General features: G+C 47.1%; 1 protein-coding gene across 5 annotated transcripts in view; it reads left to right on the top strand.

The window, feature by feature from the left end:
- Positions 1-22,247, top strand: part of SUCO (SUN domain containing ossification factor) — a 580,289-nt gene that overhangs the window by 445,718 nt on the left and 112,324 nt on the right. For all 5 annotated transcript variants that reach the window (XR_014960616.1, XM_085601647.1, XM_085601645.1 and 2 more), the window contains one exon: positions 711-798. Coding sequence is in view for 4 of the 5 variants with exons in the window: in XM_085601647.1 (XP_085457773.1) it covers positions 711-798 (88 nt within the window). In the remaining variant the exon portion in view is untranslated. The remainder of the gene's footprint in view (positions 1-710; positions 799-22,247) is intronic.

Below are 22,247 nucleotides of genomic sequence, written 5' to 3'. Positions count from 1 at the left end.
TCCTAAAGCCCACTCAACCTGAAAGATAGGGGCTTCAGTGGCATATTTAGGGAACATTCCCTTAGATGACATCTGCAAAGCAGCTACATGGTCTACACCGCACATATTCACAAAGCACTATTGTGCAGATGTGCAAACAAAACATGAAGCTAGTGTGGGCCAAGCTGTACTCAAAACACTATTTCAAACTACTGCAACAGATTCTGGTGTTCGCCGCTAGGGGCAGGTACTGCTATACAATCTATGCTCAGTGTGTGATCTGCAGCTCATATGCCTCGAACGGAAAATGCTACTTACCAGTATGCAACTGTTCTTGGCATGTAGAGCTGCAGATCCACACACGCCCACCTGCCTCCCCGGCTACCTCTATCTGTTCCAGTGCTATCTTATTTAGATACAGCATACATGGGCATCTTTTCTGTTTCTTACAAAACTCCATCAATTCCCTGCAGGCGAAAAACAATCTGGGGATGGAGCCGATGCCCATGCGCACTGTGATCCAAAGGAGGAGTCACCGATCTCGTGACTTCCAAAGACTTTTCCAAGACAAAAACAAGTGCAAACGTCAGGGCCCAACACCAGATGGCGATCTATGTTCAGTGTGTGGATCTGCAGCTCTACATGCCAAGAACAGATGTATACTGGTAAGTAGCATTTTCCTTTCTTCCATTCAAGCTAGCTAAATCTTTATGTGCCCTCTTTTCTTTAAGGTATCGGAGGCAGATGGATGAAATGCAGAAGGCCTTTAACAAGACCATAATCAAACTTCAGAACACAGCCAGACTAGCAGAGGATCAGGTAACTTTACTTGCTGTTTATTTTGCAGTAGATTCCAGATCAGAGTAGATATGCATATGTCACCGAATCATTGGGAGTGCCTTGTAACTTTCATGCTCATTCAAACCATTTCTTTTATTGGAAACCACCTGTAACAATATCCACTCAGAAGCAAGGTCAAACTGTAACCTCAGTTTGTATACATAAACACCAGTCCTTACATTATTTTACATGCCTTCCTTTATTGTAAATTCCTATTAAAATGCATAGGTTCTTTTTTAAATACCCCCACACAAGTGAGAGCCAGAAATCTTTTCTCTACTTAAATGGTTACCAGGTGCACTCTATCCATCATTTGCAAGTTAAAGTTCTTTAGGATTTCACAAGTATCTAAAAACGATTCCAGGATCCCAAGGAACAACACCTTCCTTGCATACTATTCTTGGTAGGCTAGCATACTTGAAAAACATTGATTCACAATTAGCTATTGGTCCTTGATAGAGTTATACGTCTTTGAAGAGAAGTTTGTAAGTATTCATACCTAATCTCAATCTCTGAAGTCTCTGGTCAGGGGTATTTGCCAAAATCCTGAGACCTGCTTGCAGCTCGTCTCAAATTATTCTGAAGGAACCGCCAGACAGAGATAATAGAAGGCTCAAATAAGTCACAGCAGTGGTGACGGAGTAACAGGGGCTGGCATTATCCCATGATCCAAGGCAGGTAGAGTGGGACCTGGCTGAGACAAAGGGTACTACACAGTGTGGAGTTGGAGGTAATTATGAATTGGAATCTACCTCATAACTGCTAGATGAAAGGCCTCACTTGCTGTAGGTCACAGACCAGGTGTGAGGAGATACCTTGGAGGACTGGCAAGCTTGTCAGATGGCACCAGCGCTGGAACTACCCTGATACTCCAATAACACCTCAAATGCTGGCAACAGCATTGAATAATACTCAGAATGGGAGGCAATGTTTACAGTATTTTAGGAAGATATTTTCATTTGTAGACCAGTTTGACTGGACATGTTTCATTATACATACACCTCAGGATTATTATACTGCCACGAAGAAAGGCATCAAAGGCGTGATGAAACTCACAGCTACGCAGAAGGAGCCTGCTGGTACACTGGAAGTTGTGTAAATTAGTTATGCTGCAAGTACAGGAGAGACCTTTACTGATAAAAGCAATGTCACTCAGTACCGCTAATGATTCTTGTCACCAGACCTTTACAAATGAAAAAATAAAACCTGCTGCCCCAAGTAAAGTGATTGTCCTGGGGACACTTGCAACGAAAAGAATTTTGTGCATCCATCTAGATTAACCCCTTCAGTGCCCATGACGAGATAGTCTCGTCATGGAGCGCGGTTGCGCTGTGCCCATGACGAGACTATCTCGTCATGAACCCCGTCCGCTAATGAAACGCCCGGCACAGGGCGTGGAAAGGGCGGGGCACTGAAGAGGTTAAACAGAAGATAAGAACATCAAACAGCAGTTGCCAATATGGACCCATTCATACTGCTTTGGCCAGTTCCAATCAATCTGCTGCTAGATGGTAAGCCGCTTACATACTTTATCATAGCAAAGGTAAAACACACCATCCCTGGCATCAAAGACTTAATTCAGTGATGGAAGAGGCTGTCACTGCAGCTTTATTAAGACATGTCTCCATTATTGCAATCTGCTCATTGCCATCTGAAGGTTCAACTCTATGAATACCATACTTGTCTAAAATCAGACATAAGAGCACTTTGGAACTCAGGAGCAGTCTACTACCTTAAAGTGGTGGTTTTAAATGTTGTATTCTGTGAGGCATCTTCATATCTAATTTCCTTTCCTGAGTTTTGTTATTTTTTTTTAAGTAGCAGATTACCAGCAGTTTCGTACCCAATACTCAGTACCAACCACCACAAGCAACCTACAATAGATCTGCACAAAGAGGTGTAGAGCAGGATGCCAAGCAAAGGACACTGGCCTTTGCCAATAACCGTATACAGGCTCCAGCTATTCTTCTTTTCATCACCCAACCTAGGAGGAAAAATGTCCAGCTATTTTCATCACTGGCAAGACATAAGTACAGACCAATGGGTCCTAAATCTTGTTCAATTTGGCCATACACAAAAATGTATCAAAACCCCAACATTAACCCCACCTCAACCCTCCATTCCGAAGCATCCACATCATCTCAAGTTTGAGGTCATCTCAATGCTCAAGAAAGGGGCGATAAAAGAAAATTCCTGCATCACAATGGGTGAAAAGTTTCTATTTCTGATCTTTTTTGTTTGCAAAAAAACTCAAAGAATGGCTACCAATTCTAGACCTCAGAAATCTCGACACCTATCTCAAAAACAATCCTTCCAGACGTTGCAAGACGTCCTAATGCTCCTGAATCACAGGCACTATATGACAACCATCGACCTTCAGGATGAATATTTTCCCATTCCTCCATCTCACAGCAAGTTCGTACGAAGCCATTACCAGTTCAAGGTCCTTCATTTTGGCCAGAAGTCTGCCCCCCAAATGATCAAAAAGTGCTTAGCACCGGTAACCGCTTTTTTGAGGAAACAAAAACACCAGGTATTCCTGTGGCACCATCCAGTCGTGCAGCGCAGACATCAACTGCTGCTTGCACTAGCTGGTTCAGTGAGCTCGGCCTCACACTGAACCTAAGGAAATCAGTGTTAGACTCATCAAGAAAATCACATTCCTGGAAGCGACCCTCAATACCACACTCAGTAAAGCATATCCAATAGCAGAGAGGCAATTGAAACTGTAGTCCTTAGCCGAATTCATACGAACAAAAGTCTTTCAGTTCGTCATCATGCAATTCCCTAGTTCTGTTCTGCCATCTAAGCATGCGTCCGCTCCAGGAGGAGTTAGACAATCAGTGGCTACAGACGCAGGGTCCTTCGGCGCTTGTCAACATCACTGCAGCCATGATCTATGTCCTAGCATGGTGGAGGAAACCGACACATTTGTCAGTCGGTCTGTCTTACCTTAGTGTAGATTCCCCACCGGTCATCACAACAAGTCTCTAGAAGGATGGGGAATGTTCCTTCAAGACCTGCAGGTCAGCGGCCGCTGGCAGAAGCCCCAGCTGCACTCTCATCAGTCTGCTAGAGCTCAAGGCAGTGCATCTAGCCTTGCAGGCTTTTGTTCAGAGGATAAGGAATTCTGCGGTTTTCATCTGAACGGACAATATGACCACAACTCACTACATCAACAAACAGGGCAGCCCAAGGTCCTGTTTCCTTTCTTAAGAAGCACAAAGTATCTGGGAGTGGTCGATCCACCACAGTGTGCACCTGCAGGCAGAACCATGTCCTCAGAAAGCTGAACACAATAGCAGACACTCTCAGCGAGCTGAAATCATCCTGCCACAAATGGTAATTGGATCAAAAACTCAACATCTTTCTTCAGTGGGGCAAGTTGAACTTCCACCTCCTTGCAACCCCCTAGAACACGAAATGCCAGTTCTTCGCGGGGTATCATCATCAGGGATCATGGGGAAATGCATTTTTGATGGCATGGTCTGGCATCTTTGCTTACGCCTTTCTTCCCATTCCTCTCCTCCTAAAGGTCCACATGAAGATGAAGGCCGAACCATGCAGGATGATCCTCAGAGCCCTGACCTGTCCACGCCAGCATTAGTTTACGGAGCTCCTTCTTCTCTCGGAGAAATCTCACATCCAATTGAAGCCGAAAACATTTCTTCTTACAATGTCTCAGGTGCAGGTGTTGCATCCTGATCCTAAGTTCCTTCACTTTTTGACTTGGCTCCTGAGCACAGTGAGTTTGCCCTCCTAAACATCTCCTCGGACTGCAGAGAAATTCTGTCTAGAGCCTGTGCAGAGACAAGCACAAAGCACAAGCCTTCGGGCTCGAGCCAGCCTCATTCAGTGCCGAACCAACACCTTCTGCACCAAAACACAAACACAAGGCTTTGCCAGTCTCCACAACACCGACACCGAAAACACCTTTGACGCCAAAGTCCTCTGAGCCGAAACCCACCAAACACAAAGACCCGGAACCGAGAGCCTCCAAGCCTAAAGCTTTGGAGCTGAAACAAACACCTAAAGCCTCGGAGCCAAAATCCACACCAGGAGCCTCTGAGCTGAAATCCACACCAAAAGACACTGATCCCAAACACTCCACGCCTAAAGGGCTGGAGCCGAAACTTGTGAAAAAGCTCTCTGCGCCCAAAGATCCTCAACCTAAATCAACTCCATCCAAAGATCCTCTACCCAAACAGCCATCTTTGGCTCCCAAACAAAAGACTCCGCATCAACCCTAAAACTGGACACCTGCAGGTCATTCTTCCTAAAAAAACGGAAGCTAAATCTCAGAGTATCATCCTATACCTCTGAAAAAGGACATGGGTACTAACTCTTCTCCCCCTTACATACCTCCCTCTCCTCCTCCTAACCCAAATTTGATAATTACACCATCAAATTCATCACCACCACCTCCATCATCACCTGACACACAGGACGAGGACAATGGGGACGGGGATGAGGACCATTGCGTGCCACATTATTTACCACAGGACACTCATCCCTGGGACAACTAGGATAACGATTCCGACCTGTATCCCTCCAGACCCTCCCAACCTGATAACATCGGTTTTGCGCAGCTTATTAACAGGGCTGCTCAATATCACGGGCTGGAACTACACTCAGAACCTCTAGAAGACGATTTCCTTGTGGAAACATTCACACATTCACAAAGGGCTACTAACACCTTACCAATGCTCAAAGGCTTACTAAAACATACTGACGAAGTGTTCAAAGACTAGTTATCAACAGGAGAGAGAGGGAAAAAGATTATAAAGGAGCACTCTTGGTCCCCCAGCTAAGGTAGTTTAAAAAACAAAAGAGTGTGCCTTCTTGTGAGAAGAGCAGGTTGAAAGAATCTTACTTATATTCTTTATAAAGCCCTCACTCACCAACCTAGTTGGTGACATGCTTCATCATCGGGCCCCACCAGGAGAGGCCAAGTGCCTCCCCAGTGTGCTGCAACGCCAGGATTACTGCGGAGCTGGGTTTTTTGTGAAAAAGTGAGAGTGGTGGATTAAAAGTGTCAGGATTGTGTCCAAAAATGACTTATTAGTTGGCCAATTCGGCACACTAAAAACAATGTGTGGGATAAACAACTGGATAGATTGTTCGGTTAAATCCCGTGGTGTAGGGTCGACCTGTTTCTGCCTGAATGGTGTAATTTACCAGGCATTCATCAGGACCAAAGAGAGAAGAAACCTCGGTGGTATGGGCGTGCTAAGGCCCACCGTAGCCAGAGGACGTGAATGTGCGGAAAAGGTAAAAAAAATAATGCAATCCTATATTTCAGGTGTTTCTTTCTTGGGAGAAACCAAATTGCACCTGTATCAAGAAAGAAAAGAGACAAACACACATAAAGGAACACAACGTTAGTCGTCATATTGTGTGTCTGAAAACAGATGCTCATGCTCTCGTGCTCTTCTGAGTGCACTTACGACGTGGCTCAGTAGGCCAAGGTGTACTATGGTGAGTAGTATCGTGCACTTAAAATTATGATTATTTGTATTGCCAGCTTTAGGAATATCACTATTGTACCTGCACGCCAGCTAGGGCTTTATGTGGTATTGTTGAAAGCAACGCTTTTGGACTAGAACAGGATTAAACAGAGTAACCCTGTTGGTATCCATCTTACTGTGCAATGAAGACACACTTCGACAACACACACAGAAATGTTTGCATAAACATGGGGATATCTCACATGTGGTGGCAAGGTTTCTTACACCATGGGTCTCGGGAGGGGGGTGGGTGGCAAGTTGGCGCACCCTGAAAAAACAAAAAGGGGGGGGGGGGGAATACAAGGGAGTTAGTATGGGACCCCTGTGACACCCAAGTTACTTATCTGCGATCGATGCCGATTGTTCACTCACGCATTTGTAGCCAGGCACCTGCTTGGTACCTGCATGTAGCCTTAATGAACCGGACTCCGTCGATAATTTGTTCAGGGTACAGGTCGGTTTTATTAAGGAGATTCCAGGATCGGAGGACGCCGTGGGCGTGTCTGCTTGCGTCCCTACGATTGCAAGTTCAGCAGCCAATCAGAACGTCGGGCGGTATTTTCGGTCCGGCGTGGGACAAAAACCTCTAGACCGTAACCATGTTGGTCTAAGTTTGCGGCTGCACAACTTTATTGATTCTGCATGTTGGATGACAAAGGGCAGTTCTCAACATTATGGTGGCCATCAAGGAGAAGGGACGGTCTATAATGTGGAAGACATGCCGTCTGCCTCGACACGGAATCAGTAATTGTTGTGTAAGTACATAATGGAGGGGAAGTAAGAGTGAGAGAGAGGCTGTCAATACAGAAAACGGGCATAATGACTCCGTAGACCAGTGGTCTCAAATGGTGGGTGATTCATTAGTCATTGTCATGGTGCCTGCAAATATGTAAAAATTCTTATCTCTGGTTAAAGAGAGTACGAGGCAAGTAGTAATCTAAATAAAGGGGGACAAGTGGCTGATCTGGTCAGAGCCACCCAGGAGTGTTTTGCTGTGGGATACATTAACATATAGTGGGAGGACTATCGTATCAGCACTGTGCCCCAGGGGATGTTTTTTGATAAACAAATTTTTATTCAGTTTACAGAAGGAATACACCAGCCAACTCGCACCATATTTCAATAATCGAGAAGTACAGTCACAGAATCCCACTACTCAGTGTACAGACATTAATAAAGCAAAGGTACAGTGGAAACAATCAAACCCCTCGTGATTAGACCTCTTCCCCCAACCACTTCCCCCAAATTCTGCGGTATTTCTTGGGGCACCCCAGGGGATGTTATCATTGAGTCCCTGTATATGTGTACCCAAACGATACACCCACCTTTGTTCTTTTTCGAACAGTGTCTGTTGTGTATTTCTACCTGAACTAACCTGTTCTATAATAGTCCAGTGCAGGTCATTAGGTGTATGGTTATGACGTAGGAAGTGTTCTCTCATTTTTGTTGTGGCCTTCCCACAGCTGATGTTACTTCTGTGTTCACACAACCTTTGTTTCACCTTTCGTGTGGTAATTCCCACATACCTCAACCCACAGGGACAAGTAATCGGGTATACAACATTGCTAGAATTGCAGTTGGTTAGGGAACGCTGCGGTCAGGTTTTTCCTGGTTCAAGGTTGAGGACCTTGGTGTTTGAGGTCAAGTGGCATACGCTACAAGTTGTGCATGAAAAGTGACCCACTATTTTCGGTAGCCCCTATGCTGCTGTTATTGAAGGAGTCTCTGTGATGGGTTTTACTCTGGGGTGTGTATGTACCAGGGTGTCCCTTAAGCTCCGTCCCCTTTTAAAAGAGAACAGTGGTTTCTCCCATGACCTGTAACTGCTGTTGATAATCCTCCAGTGTTTCTGGATGACTTTCTTCACCATGTTAGATGGACTGCTGTAGGTGGTGACACATGTCAGAGGAGTCACTTTGGGCTCCCTAGGTAGGTCTTCTAGTAAGGCCTCCCTAGGTTGATTCCTTGCTCGTTTGTAGCTTTTGTTCAAGACTTTGTCAGGGTAACTCCGATCTTTTAGTTTAGTGCTTACGTCCGTTGACTGTTTACAAAAGTCTTCCAGGTTGCTACAGTTCCTTCTGACCCTTAGGTACTGCCCATACGGTAAGTGTTCCCTCAGCGGTCTGGGGTGGAAACTTGAAAACTCAAGCAAGTTGTTTTTTGCCGTGGGTTTATAGTGGGTCTTTGGTGGTGAAGTTGCCATTGGATATGGTGATCACCACATCCAGGAAGACTACTTCCTGTTTATCACAGGTGTAGATGAACTTCATATTCCTAGCCAAAGTGTTGATCCAATCGAAAAAGTCGTGGAGAGTGTTTTCCGGTCCTTTCCAGATGAGAAGAATGACGTCTCTGTATCTTTTCCAAAACCCTATGGAGGAGGTGAACGGGTTGTCGCTGGACAAAATGAATTTCCATTCAAAATCATGGACATACAGCCCTGCCACACTAGGGGTGCCTTTATATTCAAAGAAGTTGTGCTTGAGCGCCAAGGTGGCACACTCCAGGATGAACCCTTTTGGTGTCTGGTATTCCCAGTTTATCCCGTCTAGGGCCTCGCCCAGGACCATGATGGTATCGTCCTGGGTGATGCTAGTATACAGGCTCTCTATGTCCAGAGTAACGAGTACGGTGGAATCATCAGTGATGGTCATTTCTTGTAAAAGTTGGAGTAGGCTCTTAGTGTCCTTCAGGTAGGTTGAGGTCTGTTGGATTATGGGTTTCAGGAAATAGTCACAAAAACGTGACAAAGGCTCCAGGAGAGACCCTATGCCTGACACGATCGGCCGTCCAGGGGGGAGGTGTTTGGTTTTTGTGCGTTTTTGGCAGCGTGTAGCAATCGGGTATCACGTTGTCACCCGCCGTCAGGAACTCTGCTTCATGTTTGGTTATATGGTTATTTTTTTCCGCCTCTCTCACCAGATTAACAATCTGGTCTTTCAGTTCAGGTGTAGGGTCAGAGGGTAGGGGGGTGTAGTTCTTCTGTCATCCAGGAGGTCCTGACATACATTATCATAGTCCTCTGTGTTCTGAATGACTATGCTCCCACCTCTGTCCGCTGGTTTGATAGTGATTGTAGTACTGGCTTGAAGCCTTTGGAGAGCCTGGAATTCCTGGGCACTGAGGTTTTTGAAGGGGGGTTTGGCTCTTGAAAGGATTCAATTTCAAGTGTGACTGCCTGCTCAAAAGCTGTAATTTCAGCAGGTACAGAGTATGGGGGAGGGGTGAAGAATGATTTTAACCTTAATCCCGTATCTCCTGTGTTTTCGTATGGTTCGTTGAGTTCCTTACCCTCAAAATAGGCCTTCAGTTTGAGTTTTTTAAAGAACTCAGCCAGTTCACAATGCAGTCTGAATTTGTCTAAACAGGCAGTAGGCACAAAACCCAGACCTTTTTCCAGGACGTGTTTCAACAGGGGACAAAGTTATGTCGGAAAGATTTGTAATTAAAGTGCCTGGGTGCTTGTGCTCGCTTGTTGGGCCTTGCTGCGTGTGTTGTTCCCCACAGTGTCCTCCTGCTCCCACCGTACTTGGTTGTGACCTCTTCTCTTGCCCCTTCCTCTCCCGCCCCTCTCTCAAAAAGGAGGCTGATATGTATTTTGAGGGAATCGTGGCGCATGCATATATGCCGGATTCCAGCCCATCATGGGAAATTGGTGTTGTTGGAAGTGCATGGGATGCATCCCACCCCCCCGGTAGGGATGGACATGGTGGCCGCATTGGTTGTGAGTAGTTCTGTCTTTGTGTGCCCCTAAATCCTCCCCTTTGTTTCTGTCTATAGCTCCCACCGCTCGACCCACTACTCATGGAGGAGTTATCATCTGAAGTATCTGAGTTTGTTGTTTTTTACCCGGGGTACATAGGTAGGATCAGCATAGGGGTATACCTTATTGAAGGATAACTTTTTCAAGTCTTTTTGGAATTTGCTCACTTTCGATTGTGTCAGACCGTCCTTGTATTCTGCTAGATCTTTATTAATCTCATCTAGTTTCTTCTTGAAACCTGTTAGCGTTGTCTTGAAGTGTGTTTCTGTCTGCTGTATTTTAGTCACAAGGGCTTCAGACAGCCTAAGTTCTGTTTTTATGATCAGCACTAGCCAGTCGCGGGTACAGTGCCACGCGATCATGGCCCATTCGTTCCGGAAAATGGGATAGTCCAGAAAAATCTGTGGTGCTTTCTTCACCAAGAGGCCTCTTGGTGCTCTATTTGTGCAGAGATATTCCATTAGTATGGTCCCATATAGGATTGTACGAATCCTGTTCCGTTTCTGCTCTTACAGCTTCTCCCACTCACTAGTGTGTGTAATTGCCTGTGAGATTGCAGGGTCTGCAAACAGAGAGGGGCCCGTAGAATACTACTTACCTCGTACTCTCTTTAACCAGAGATAAGAATTTTTACATATTTGCAGGCACCATGACAATGACTACTGAATCCCCCACCATTTGAGACCATTGGTCTACGGAGTCCTTATTATGCCCGTTTTCCCCTCCATTATGTACTTGGGCGGCAATTACTGATTCCGTGTCGAGGCAGACGGCATGTATTTCACATTATAGACCGTCCCTTCTCCTTGACGGCCACCGTAATGTTGAGAACTGCCCTTTGTCATCCAACACGCAGGATCAACAGTGGCGGTGCGTCAATTAAGGGCGCTGGGGCGTTGCCCCACAAGCCGCACGCACCGGCAGCTCCCTCGGCGTCGCAATCAATGTCAGTCACAGTCAGCATGAACTCTGACTGCCCACCCCCTTCAGATTCTGAAGTGGGAGGGCGGTCCGACGTCATGCTGCTGAGTGACTGACATGCAGCAGACCAGGGGTGGCGCAGAGTGCACAGCAGGCAGCAGTGCGCATGCTGGGTGAAGGAGGCGAATTTTCGCTCCGTGCCCAGTCATGCGCACTACTGTCTTCTGTGGCTGGCGCATGCCCCTTAGGAGAGCGAGGGTTGAGCAAAGGCTCAAACCTCGGTCTCCTAATGGGCAGGCGGGCGGTGAGTCACCCTGCTCTAAGCCAATGCTGGCGCTGCTGGAGCAGCGTCAGTATTGGCTTAGAGGGGTTGCCAACCAGTGCTGTTCAATCATTAGAAGAGGCGCCAACGGGACCCCCCCCCCACCACCTCCCCCACCCCCGGCGACCTCCTCGTTGGCAGTGATGTCGCGGCTGTTCCTGTTTTTTGAAGAGCGCGCGCGGGACCCCGGCCCAGGAGGAGCAGTCCAGCAGACCGGTAAGTTTCTTTTCTTATAATTTATTTTTAAACGTTCCTGGCCCCCAACCCCCCCTCACCCTCCTCCGATAGTACAGCTCTCTTGCTAATCAGCAGTGCGAGGTGCTGACAGGGCCTGCCATGCTGAGTCTGTACACGGGGTCTGCCTGGGGCTGGGGGCCCCCTGTGGGTCTGCAGAGAGGAGCCCTCCCGTGCCCCCCATGGACTATGTCCGGAACGGGACCCGGGCAGCGGAAAACTCTACCGGAGGGGCAAACTGCAGTGCTGGGCAATGTGGACGACAAGCAGCTCAGGGGGTTCTTGCTCCAGCTGAAGAGGTGTGTGTGCGTGCACGCACGTGCAGTGCAGGGTACGTGTTCGACCCGGTTTAAGATAGGTCTGCAGAGAGTGCAGAGATCCGTGTCTTTAGTTGGGGGTGGGCGAGCCTGGTAAGTAGCAGGGCCGGTTAGTGTGCCTGCTGGAGGGACCCATGTGTAACCTGCAGTTATTATAGGTCTGAGTGCTGTGCTTGTATGACAGACAGCAGAGTGGGCTCATGTGCCAACTGTGGAGAACTGTGTCCGCATCCTGCAGGGCAGGAGTTTGAACCTGTGGAAGAGAGCCGGGGGTCGGTGTGCCCGATACCATCGTCTCTCTGTGTACAGGACAAGGTACAGCTTTGAAAAATAGCTCGGTGGATTCGTGCACTAGCTGCTGAGGGCTGTCTGCATCTTGCGGGGGTCACCCAGGGCACAATCTTAACAGGAGAGACATGTGTGAGTGTGACTGTGTTCGCGCTTCTGTGTCTTTTACTGCACTTTACGGGTTGGGATCGTGAAACAGTAGCTGCGTGGGTTCGTGCGCAGGCTGCATGGGGTGCTGTGCATGTCGGTTCTAAAGACAGCTGCCAGCAACATATGTGAGATTGATTTAACACGTTTAGTGTAAATAGAGCACAGTTTGCCACTGTAACCTGGTGTTTGTTTATATAGGCAGTCGGTTCCGGTAGCAGAGCTTCCTGCGTCCTGGGAGCTGCTGGTCACGGTAACAGGATTCCCTATAGTTTGCTCGTAATTTAATCCAGACTCCTGTGCTTCTAATCCTGGCTCTGAGCGCTTGGTTCCTTTTTACAGCTATCCCTTGCTGATGGTTTGATAGCAGGGTTTGCTCCTCTGTGGCTAATCCCAGTAGCAGTGGTCACAATGGCTTTAAGGCCTTTTGCTGTTGACATAGGAGCAGGCGAATTGTTGGGGTGCTTTACCCGGTATCTTGTCACTTGTTGATTGATAGCTTTGGTCGTGGGCCACACAACGGACTGTTAGTCTCTGTATCAGGGCTTTCATGCCTCTCTCTGGGGTGCTGGCTCGGAGAGCATCTCGCACAGTGGTCACTGCTTCTGGTGGCCGGGCTCTTGCTGTGGTGAGGTGCAGGGTTAGTTAGCAGGACTTTTATTGGGTTGCTTTACTGGCAGCAGGTTGCTGAACCTGGTAGCATAGCCATATAGCACTTTATTTCTTCTTGCATGCTCCCTGGAGCGTGACTGTTGGACCAGGTTCAGACAAAAATCCCTTTAACCAAGTTGAAGGCGTCGTTGCTGTTTCTGCTCCCAGTTTTGTTCCCTGTACTCACACACGCTGTTCTTCCGTCATTGAGCGAATTGGTATCATCAGTTGTGCTATTTCAACGGCATTAGCAGCACTGTACCACAACTGTTTAAGAACCCAGTGTTAGTCCTTTGTTGTAAACCTACCCGTTGTGTCAGACTTTCCCCCTGAGTGTAAACGATTTCAGTGTCATGTTGAAATGCCCCTCATTTGTAAGTAGGCCTCACATTAGTTTTTATTTTAAAATCCAGTGTTTTATGGGATATTTACGAAAATCCATATGTGAAAACACCACCATAGCATGCTTGTATCTGTGCCACTAGGTGAAAGGTCTGCATGCATGTAAAGCATGAATTCCGGTGCAGACTAGAGTTACATGACACGCCTTGCTTCTATCAGTTATTAATGTGTGAGACATGCAGCACCGGTTAGCACTCTCGCCTTCCTCTGGCAGGAGCACCTGGCGTCTCCATCCAGCCCTGAATGTGTTCATGGGGCAGCGGCGCAGAGACCTCTCCTCCTGGTAGGAGTGTTGTGCTTTGTGTCACGTGGACGTCTCTTCCCCACCACAGAGACCTGTGCGCACGAACCATGCTAATAAGGCTCCTTGAGCGATGTCCCAAAAACACGACAGCATAATCTGTCCTCCAAAAGTGCATGAGGTAAAAGGATATAAACCCCTGAGCCCATGCCTCTGATCGAAGGGACGGGGGAGTATACAGAGAAAAGATAGAAGCAGTCATCTGTGGGCATTGCAGCTGCTCCAAAATTGCAGTGCTTGTGTCACAGCAGAAGCACGGAGGCTCACGTAGCATATGGGAGTAAGGGACACAGTGCTTTGCTTTCCCTTTTCTCCTCTTTGTACATCAACACCATCTCAGTCCCCATTGATGCAAGGTGTGATCCTGATACAATCGCATCGCATAATGTTTAATATTTGCCAGTGTTTGTGGAGTGATTTGGTATAACCCTGTAGCAGAGAATGGGCAGGAAATAGGCAGACTTAAGGGGTTATACCTTTATTGACTGTTTAACAGTGCACCATTTTATAAAACGTGCAATATGTTAATGGAAAAGTAATGGTTGTATTTATTTAAACATTTTAATGCCTCATACCCCTAACTACTTCCCGGCTTTTAGAAAGCAGTGTGGTGTTTCAGAGGTACAAGCTTGAACATTTGAGATGGAAGGGGGAGGGGGCTTAGTGTCTGACTATTTGTCTGCATTATAATTCCTATTATAAGATCCGTTTGGGTGTCTCTGCTTTACAGTTTCAAGACTGAGATGTGTCTGCTTGTTAGTTGTGCATTTGTCTGTCTACTTCGCAATCCCCAGTAGAAAGGTGTGTGTACACATATAGTGCGCATGGGTCTCTGTGGAGCTGGGTGAAGGTACAAGAGCAAAGCTGTGTGAAGTGAGGGGAGGGGAGGTGCAGTGACCGATCTGTTTATTAGCCCCAGCACTAATTGCTTTATTAACCTTCATGCTTCCTCAAATTTGCTTAAAAATGCACCGTTTGTCCACGCTTTTTTCAAAATTTTCTTGGGGGGTGTAAGCCCCCCAAACCCCCCATAGGTTGTTAGAGCTCGCTCGCTACGCTCGCTCGCCGCAGTGCAGTACGACAATGTTACGCCCACCACTTTCAAATGTCACCAGCCGCCACTGAGGATCAATAAAGTTGTGCAGCCGCAAACTTCGACCAACATCGTTACGGTCTAGTTGTTTCTGCCCCACGCCTGAACGGAAATACCGCCCGTCGTTCTGATTGGCCGCTGAACTTGCAATTGTAGGGACGCAAGCAGACATGCCCACGACCTCGCCGGTTTGGCGTCCTCCGAACCTAGAATCTCCTTTATAAAACCGACCCGTACCCTGAGCAAATTATCGACGGGGTCCGGTTCATTGAGGCTGCATGCAGATCCCAAGCGGGTACCTGGCTACAAAGGCGTGAGTGACCTATCGGCATCGATCGCAGAGAAGTAACTTGGGTGTCACAGGGGTTCCATACTAACTCTCCTGTATCACTCCCCCCCCCCCTCTTTTTAGGTCTCGCCTGACCCAGCGAGACTTATTGTGAGGGCTCAAAAAAGTGCATGTGTGCGGGCGCGCGCGCCTCACTTTCACGGGCGATTTGATGTTTGATCGCGATCACTTTCACGGCAGCTTTGATGATCTCCGTGAGCCAGGTTTTGTTTTCCTGTTCATTACTTCTATGTAGTAATGGTGGCACCCGTGCTTTAGCCTAAACATCTTAGGCTAAAGTCGGGTGCTGAGATTGCTTCAAAAGTAAATAAATAGACAATTCTTTACTTTTGAAGCAATCTCGGCACCCAACTTTAGCTTAAGATGTTTACGCTAAAGCACGGGTGCCGCCATTACTACAGAGCAGTAATAAACGGAAACAAGCATTGGCATAGCCTATAGGTCTCATGTTTGGGACCTTATAAGTATTTAGTTATGCAACTTTTGCATGGCTAAACACTTATAAGGTCCCAAAAGCGAGACCTATTGGCTATGCCAATGCTTGTTGTTTTTCCAGGGTGCGCCAACTTGCCACCACCCCCCTTCTGAGACCCATGGTGTAAGAAGCCTTCACACCACATGTGAGATATCCCCATGCTTATGCAAAAAATGTCTGTGTGTTGTAGAAGTGTGTCTTCATTGCACAGTAAGATGGATACCAACAGGGTTACTCTGTTTAATCCTGTTCTAGTCCGAAAGCGTTGCTTTTAACAATACCACATAACGCCCTAGCTGGCGTGCAGGTACAATAGCGCTATTCCTAAAGCTGGCAATACAAATAATCATAATTTTAAGTGCTCGATACTACTCACCATAGTAGACCTTGGCCTACTGAGCCACGTCGTAAGTGCAATCAGAAGAGCAAGAGAGCATGAGCATCTGTTTTCAGATGCACAATATGACGACTAACATTGTGTTCCTTTATGTGTGTTTGTGTTTGTCTGTTTTCTTTCTTGATACAGTTGCAATCTGGTTTCTCCCAAGAAAGAAACCCCTGAAATATAGGATTGCCTTTTTTACCTCTTTCACACATTCACGTCCTTTGGTTAGGGTGGGCCTTAGCGCGCCCATACAGCAGAGGTTTCTTCTCCCTTTGGTCCTGATGAATGCCTGGTAAATTACACCATTCAGGCAGAAACATGTCGACCCTACACCACGGGATTTAACTGAACAATCTAGCCAGTTGTTTATCCCACACATTGTTTTTAGTGTGTCGAAGTGGCCAACCAATAAATCATTTTTGGACACAATCCTGACCCTTTTAATCTACCACTCTCACTTTTTCACAAAAAAACAGCTCTGCAGTAAACCTGGCGTCGCAGCACACCAGGGAGGCAATCGGCCTCTCCTGGTGGGGCCGATTGATGAAGCATGTTACCAACTAGGTTGGTGAGTGAGGGCTTTATAAAGAATCTAAGTAAGATTCTTTCAACCTGCTCTTCTCACAAGAAGGCACACTCTTTTGAAGTGTTCAAACACCCAGTTAGAGCCAGAATACTAACACCTCGAGTGGACAAAAAATACAAACTCGCTTCTACAGATCCGGTATATATAAAAGGCCAGTTGCCTCTAGACTCTCTTGTTGTAACTAATGCCCGTCAAAGAGCTAATTCTCAAACCACAGGAGCCATCTCCAAACTATGCCTCCTATCTTTCTCCCTGTCCTCCAGCTCTTCTGGGGTCAGACTCGTTTGGGATACACTAGCACCTAGATTGGAGGGTGTTCTATCCCCCCCCCACTGCATCATCCTGCTGCCCTCTAGCATTCTCTTTCTCATCCCCAGCGGACTCTCTCGCTTCCCACAAGGCCTTCAGCGCCTTCTGGTACTTCTCCTTCCTAGAGAGACCTATCACGGACACTGCGAATTGCTTACAAAATGACTGCAGCTGTCTGGCAGTATAGGTATCTAATCTTTCCTCCTCAAAGGTGAGATCCTCCGAAGCATTGGATGTTGGCCTTCCCATATTAGCAGTACTCATGGCTGCGATCAACAATTCAATACTAGAACAACCAACCCCCAAAAAAATTTGAAGAGGGGAAAAAAAACGTGCTTGGCTGCGCTTTGGTCTGCACTCGCTAGTGGCGTCTACCAGTTATTGTACGTGGATCATAAATGCAAGTCCTGATCCTCACCGCTGACCGCCAGTATTAGAAATGGGGTTTCTAGTTGGCAATGGCTGGCGCCAATGTCCAAATAGGGACCCTTCTTCCAAAGTCAGGGCAAGTGGGCTACCCCCTTTGATAACCCCTGCTCAACCCTGTGGTAACGTAGCACGAGTTAGGACTATCTCAGAGGCAGTGTGTAAAGCATTTATGATCACGCACAATAAGGCAGTAAGGACACCACAAAAGGACACAACTCAAGTAGGTATAGAAAAATAGTATCTTTATCTAAGGTTTAACACAAGACTCTCAAAGCGTTTTAACAAGCCACAATGCATGTAAGGACTTGAAAATGCAATAACGTATTCACCAGAACGTGGCACTGACTGAGTTCAAGGCCTGGGTCTATGCGACCCGTTGCGCACCAGATACCTGCCGCTGGACGGGGACACAGCATGCAGCTCCTCGAAGAAACGGAGATGGTGACAGGCGGACTGCCAGCGACCACAACTCTTGACTGCAGTGGTCTGCAACGGGCACTCACAATGATTCGGGCACTCTGGGACAGGGGGGCTCTCAGTGGCAGCAGCACGCGGCTACGGCTGCCCGGGCTGGTGGTGGCGATGACTCTCGTCGTGCAGCTCCGTGGTGGGCTCACAGCGGCGGCAGCAGCTCTCTCCTAGCTGTGGCAGCCCACAGGACGACTCACGATGATGCAAAGGTGCGGGCACTCAGCAGCAGCAGCTCTCTTAGTTGTGGCGGCCCACAGGACAAATCACAATGATGCAAAGTTGGCAAAGGTGCAGGCACTCAGCGGCAGCAGCTCTCTTAGCTGCGGCGGCCCACAGGACAAATCACGATGATGCACAGCTGACACAAGTGCGGGCACTCAGCGGCTACAGCTCTCTCTTAACTGTGGCGGCCCACTGGACAATGGATGATCTCGACCAGGCTGGCACAACGGCTGGCACTCAGCGGCTACAGCTCTCTTAACTGCGGGGGCCCACACAGATTCAGCGAAGGTTCAGAAGGTTCAGATTAAGCCGGGCTCTCAGCGGTGGCAGCTCTCTCTTAGCTGCGGCAGCCCACACAGAGTTAACAATGGTTACCCGTCCGCGTTCCTCACAGTAGAACTAGAGGCTCCGGATTACTCGACGGAGGCCTCACCTGCAAGTAGAATCCCTCGCCCAGGAATTCAGACGGCTGACGGGGTGAAGTCTAATGTCCCTGAGACTTCAGCAGGAGGCGCTCTCAATTCAGGCCCTCGGGTAGTTTCTTCAGCAAGCTTGGTGAAAGTTTCAAAGTCCTTTCCTCTGTTCACTCGGACAGAGTTACGTCTTCACATCCAGAAGGAACACACTTGAAAAAGGTTTCAGCACAGCGTTATATACCTAAGAAGTGTTTGTTCTCTAAAGTCACAAATCACTGAATCCAGCCAGAACCAGTTCGGTGGGGTCGGGGAGCACTTGGTTTGCGAGGTGACATCCTGCCCTTTGAGAATCAGGGGGTCTGCTGTCAGACGCCCAGTGGGAGGTGGAGCCATCATTCACCTTGCCAGGCACGGCCCTGCTTAGATCAGAGTCACCCCTCCCCATGCTCTGAATGCCGATCTCTCTCTCCAGCCAGGTCTAACCCGGCTGGCCCTGCTGCTCCAAAACTAGATGGCCAATACACATACTAGAAAAGCCTACAGGAAAGCTTAGGCAATAAAATACCTCGTTTCTAGAAGAGGCATTTTCGAACATGGGATATACAAATGATCCTTACTAAAAGATGTATCTCAATGTCCTGAGCTTAAACATATCAAATTCAAATTTCCTATCCGGTTCCTGGGGGCAGGTAGGATTATGGAATGTAATACTCAGCCTGCCCATTCTGGCCTATGAGAATGAATAGCCTCACAATAGTAAACAGCGAAATGGAGGGTAACTCGCTATTATAACATGCTACACTGACATACTTTAAAAGCTGCTTCGGTGGGTAGCGCTAATCAGCCATGCAGGACCATCAGCAGTATTTGGTCTACCAGCCCTGGGCACACACAGTGCACTTATACTAAGGACTGACCGGTATACCAAACGAGCCAATTATGGTTATCCCAATTCATACAGTCATCTTTACACAGGGAGCATTAGCGCTGTGGCACCGATTAGCAGTGGCACAGCGCCCAGGGCATCTAAATCCAGCCAACATAAAAGAAAGGAAGCGAAAATAGGAAGGGAGACCAGCGCCAATGATGCCAGGTCTAACACATGCCATGGAACCAGTCCCGTTCCATCAGCATGAACAGGAGTGTACTCCCTGTACTTTTTTATTCCAAAACAGGACGGCTCTGTAAGGCATATACTGGACCTCAGACAGTTTAATCTTTACATTTAATCAGACCGCTTCCACATGGTCACACTCCAACAACTGCTCCCATTGCTTCAACAAGGCGACTTTCTATCCACTCTGGATCTAAAGGACGCCTACTTATATATTCCCATCAACCCAGTTCACAGAAAATATCGCAGGTTTGTGGTGGACGGACACCATTATCAATTCAAAGTTCTTCCCTTCGGGGTAACTACGGCACCCAGAGTATTCACCAAGTGCCTTGCAGTGGTCTCAACTCATTTAAGAAGACCGCACATTCACGTCTTCCTTTACCTGGACGACTGGCTAATTAAAACCAAATCACAACACAGCTGCATACTCCACACTTACAAAACAGTACAGCTGCTTCACGACTTGGGATTCACAGTAAACATCACCAAGTTTCACCTTCAGTCGTCCAACACGCAAGCGTATCTAGGAGCTACAATAGACACTTGCAAAGCTCTAGCATACCCCAACCCAGTCAGAATACACAACATGCAAAATCTAATATCACAATTTCGTCCCGACACTCCCTACCAGCCCGAGTGTTCATGTAATTAATCGGCATGATGGCTTCTTACATTCTAATCGTCTCTTAAGCCAGACTTTAAATGCGTCCCCTACAGGAATGCTTGGCACGTGAGTGGAACCAGTCTCAAGGTCAGCTAACAGATGTGGTGTTGGTAGACTGCCACACACATCGCTCTCTGCAGTGGTGGAATACACAAAACCTTTCCAAAGGGCGGCCATTCCTCTACCTGGTTCCACAGATAGTGTTAACAGCGGACGTATCACGCAATGGTTGGGGAGCACATCTTCAAAAACACACTGTTCTGGGCACATGGACCCTACAACAGAAACAACTTCACATAAACTACCTAGGGCTGCTAGCGATTTTTCTGGCATTGAAAGCTTTTCAACTGCATCTAGTAGGCAAAGCTGTGTTAGTCTGTACAGAAAATATGACAGCAATGTACTACATACAAAACAAGCATTGGCATAGCCAATAGGTCTCGCTTTTGGGACCTTATAAGTGTTTAGTTATGCAACTGTTGCATGGCTAAACACTTATAAGGTCCCAAAGGCGAGACCTATTGGCTATGCCAATGCTTGTTATTATTGTCAGAGTTAGGACAGTGACTACTGCATGTGTGTGTACACATGTATGTAGAGGGATGTGTATAGCGAGAACTGATGTGAGCTGGGATGCTGACGTCAGTTTTCTAACTAGGTTTCCAGATCCATGGGCTGGCAGATCATTCCTCATCTGCTCGACAGGGGGGTGCACAGAGAAGACTTCCCGCCATTTCTGGGTTCAGATGTTTTCATTATGTTAACTTGCTGCCCTTCCTGAACACATATAGCACATACACGCAGACAGAATCCTCAACTGGGAGAACTGTGCGAAGCTTGGGCAGAAATAGAGTGTGATAGGCTAATACACAATGTTGGAAAATATTAGGGGTGCAGAGGGTAACGTACAACTAACTCCAAGGAAAACATAAATTTCACAGAAGTGTCATATTGAAAGCTTCTGAGGTATCCTGAACTAGTGCAACGTGCCTTGAGTGGCCTCGTTCCATCAGCCGATTGGTAGAACATCCTTTGAATGTTTCAGCACACACTGCACTTCCAGGGGACGGGCTCAGGATATATTTATCAATCTGATTATCCCCACTGCACACCAATGGTCTGCATATTATTCAATCTTCCTCAGGGTATGCTGCACAAGAAAGCGTAATGTTATGAATTCTGTTCCAGGCAGTAGGAAGCATTTCCCCCAGGGCACAAACCTGTTCTTCCACCAACCAACCCACCTTCAAAACCCTTCCTGAGTTCCTAAGCATATGATAAAATGCGTCACAATGCTCTGAATTTTTGGCTCCCGTATTGTTTTGTTAGCCGGAAACTATGAGTACCAAAACACCTCTTCTGCGCTCTTTCAAGTGGAGGCAGTGATCCAGATGTTGGCACACACCGGAGTTTGCCCTGGATTCAGATTTCAAGCTGAAGGACATTACCACCTTTCCCCCCACATATTTTTTGCCATGTAAAACTTGGAATGCTTGGTAAATGACCCACATTCTGAGTTTTGCAGCTCAGAACTAGAAACATACATAGTATCCCTCATTCTGAGGTAGGACTCTCGGAATGATGTGGTAATATCACAACCGGTGTGTCCCTGACCTCTAGTTAGGCACTAAAAGCAACGGAGAACGATATTTCTCAAAAGGTACCTCCGCCAGTCCCCATGTGAGCTTGCATCGATTACAAATGCATTGAAGTACAGACCGGAATAATACAGATGCGAGTTGATATGGAGATGCGCATGCACGCTAAAGCCTCCTTTAGCCCTGTGGAAGTCATAGGACTAAAGGCCTATTTGATGAAACATGTTGGCGACGCAAGAGGGCTCATATAAACAGAAATATATGAAGATATGGAAAACTACACTCTATGACATTTGTTAAAGGACTTTATGCAGATGTGATTCTGAAAAGTATTTTAACCAAATGATGTAGACAAAAATTGCGATGTTAAAATGGGTGTGCTAGGAATTGAAATTTGACAGAAAAGGCCAAGGTTTCAATAATTTTCTAAAAAAGAAGAGACTAAATTAATAACCTGAACG

This window comes from Triturus cristatus, chromosome 4_2 (genome assembly GCF_964204655.1).
Source record: "Triturus cristatus chromosome 4_2, aTriCri1.1, whole genome shotgun sequence".
In the NCBI taxonomy this organism is placed as follows: Eukaryota; Metazoa; Chordata; class Amphibia; order Caudata; family Salamandridae; genus Triturus; species Triturus cristatus.
This window is presented reverse-complemented; position numbering and strand designations above follow the sequence as displayed.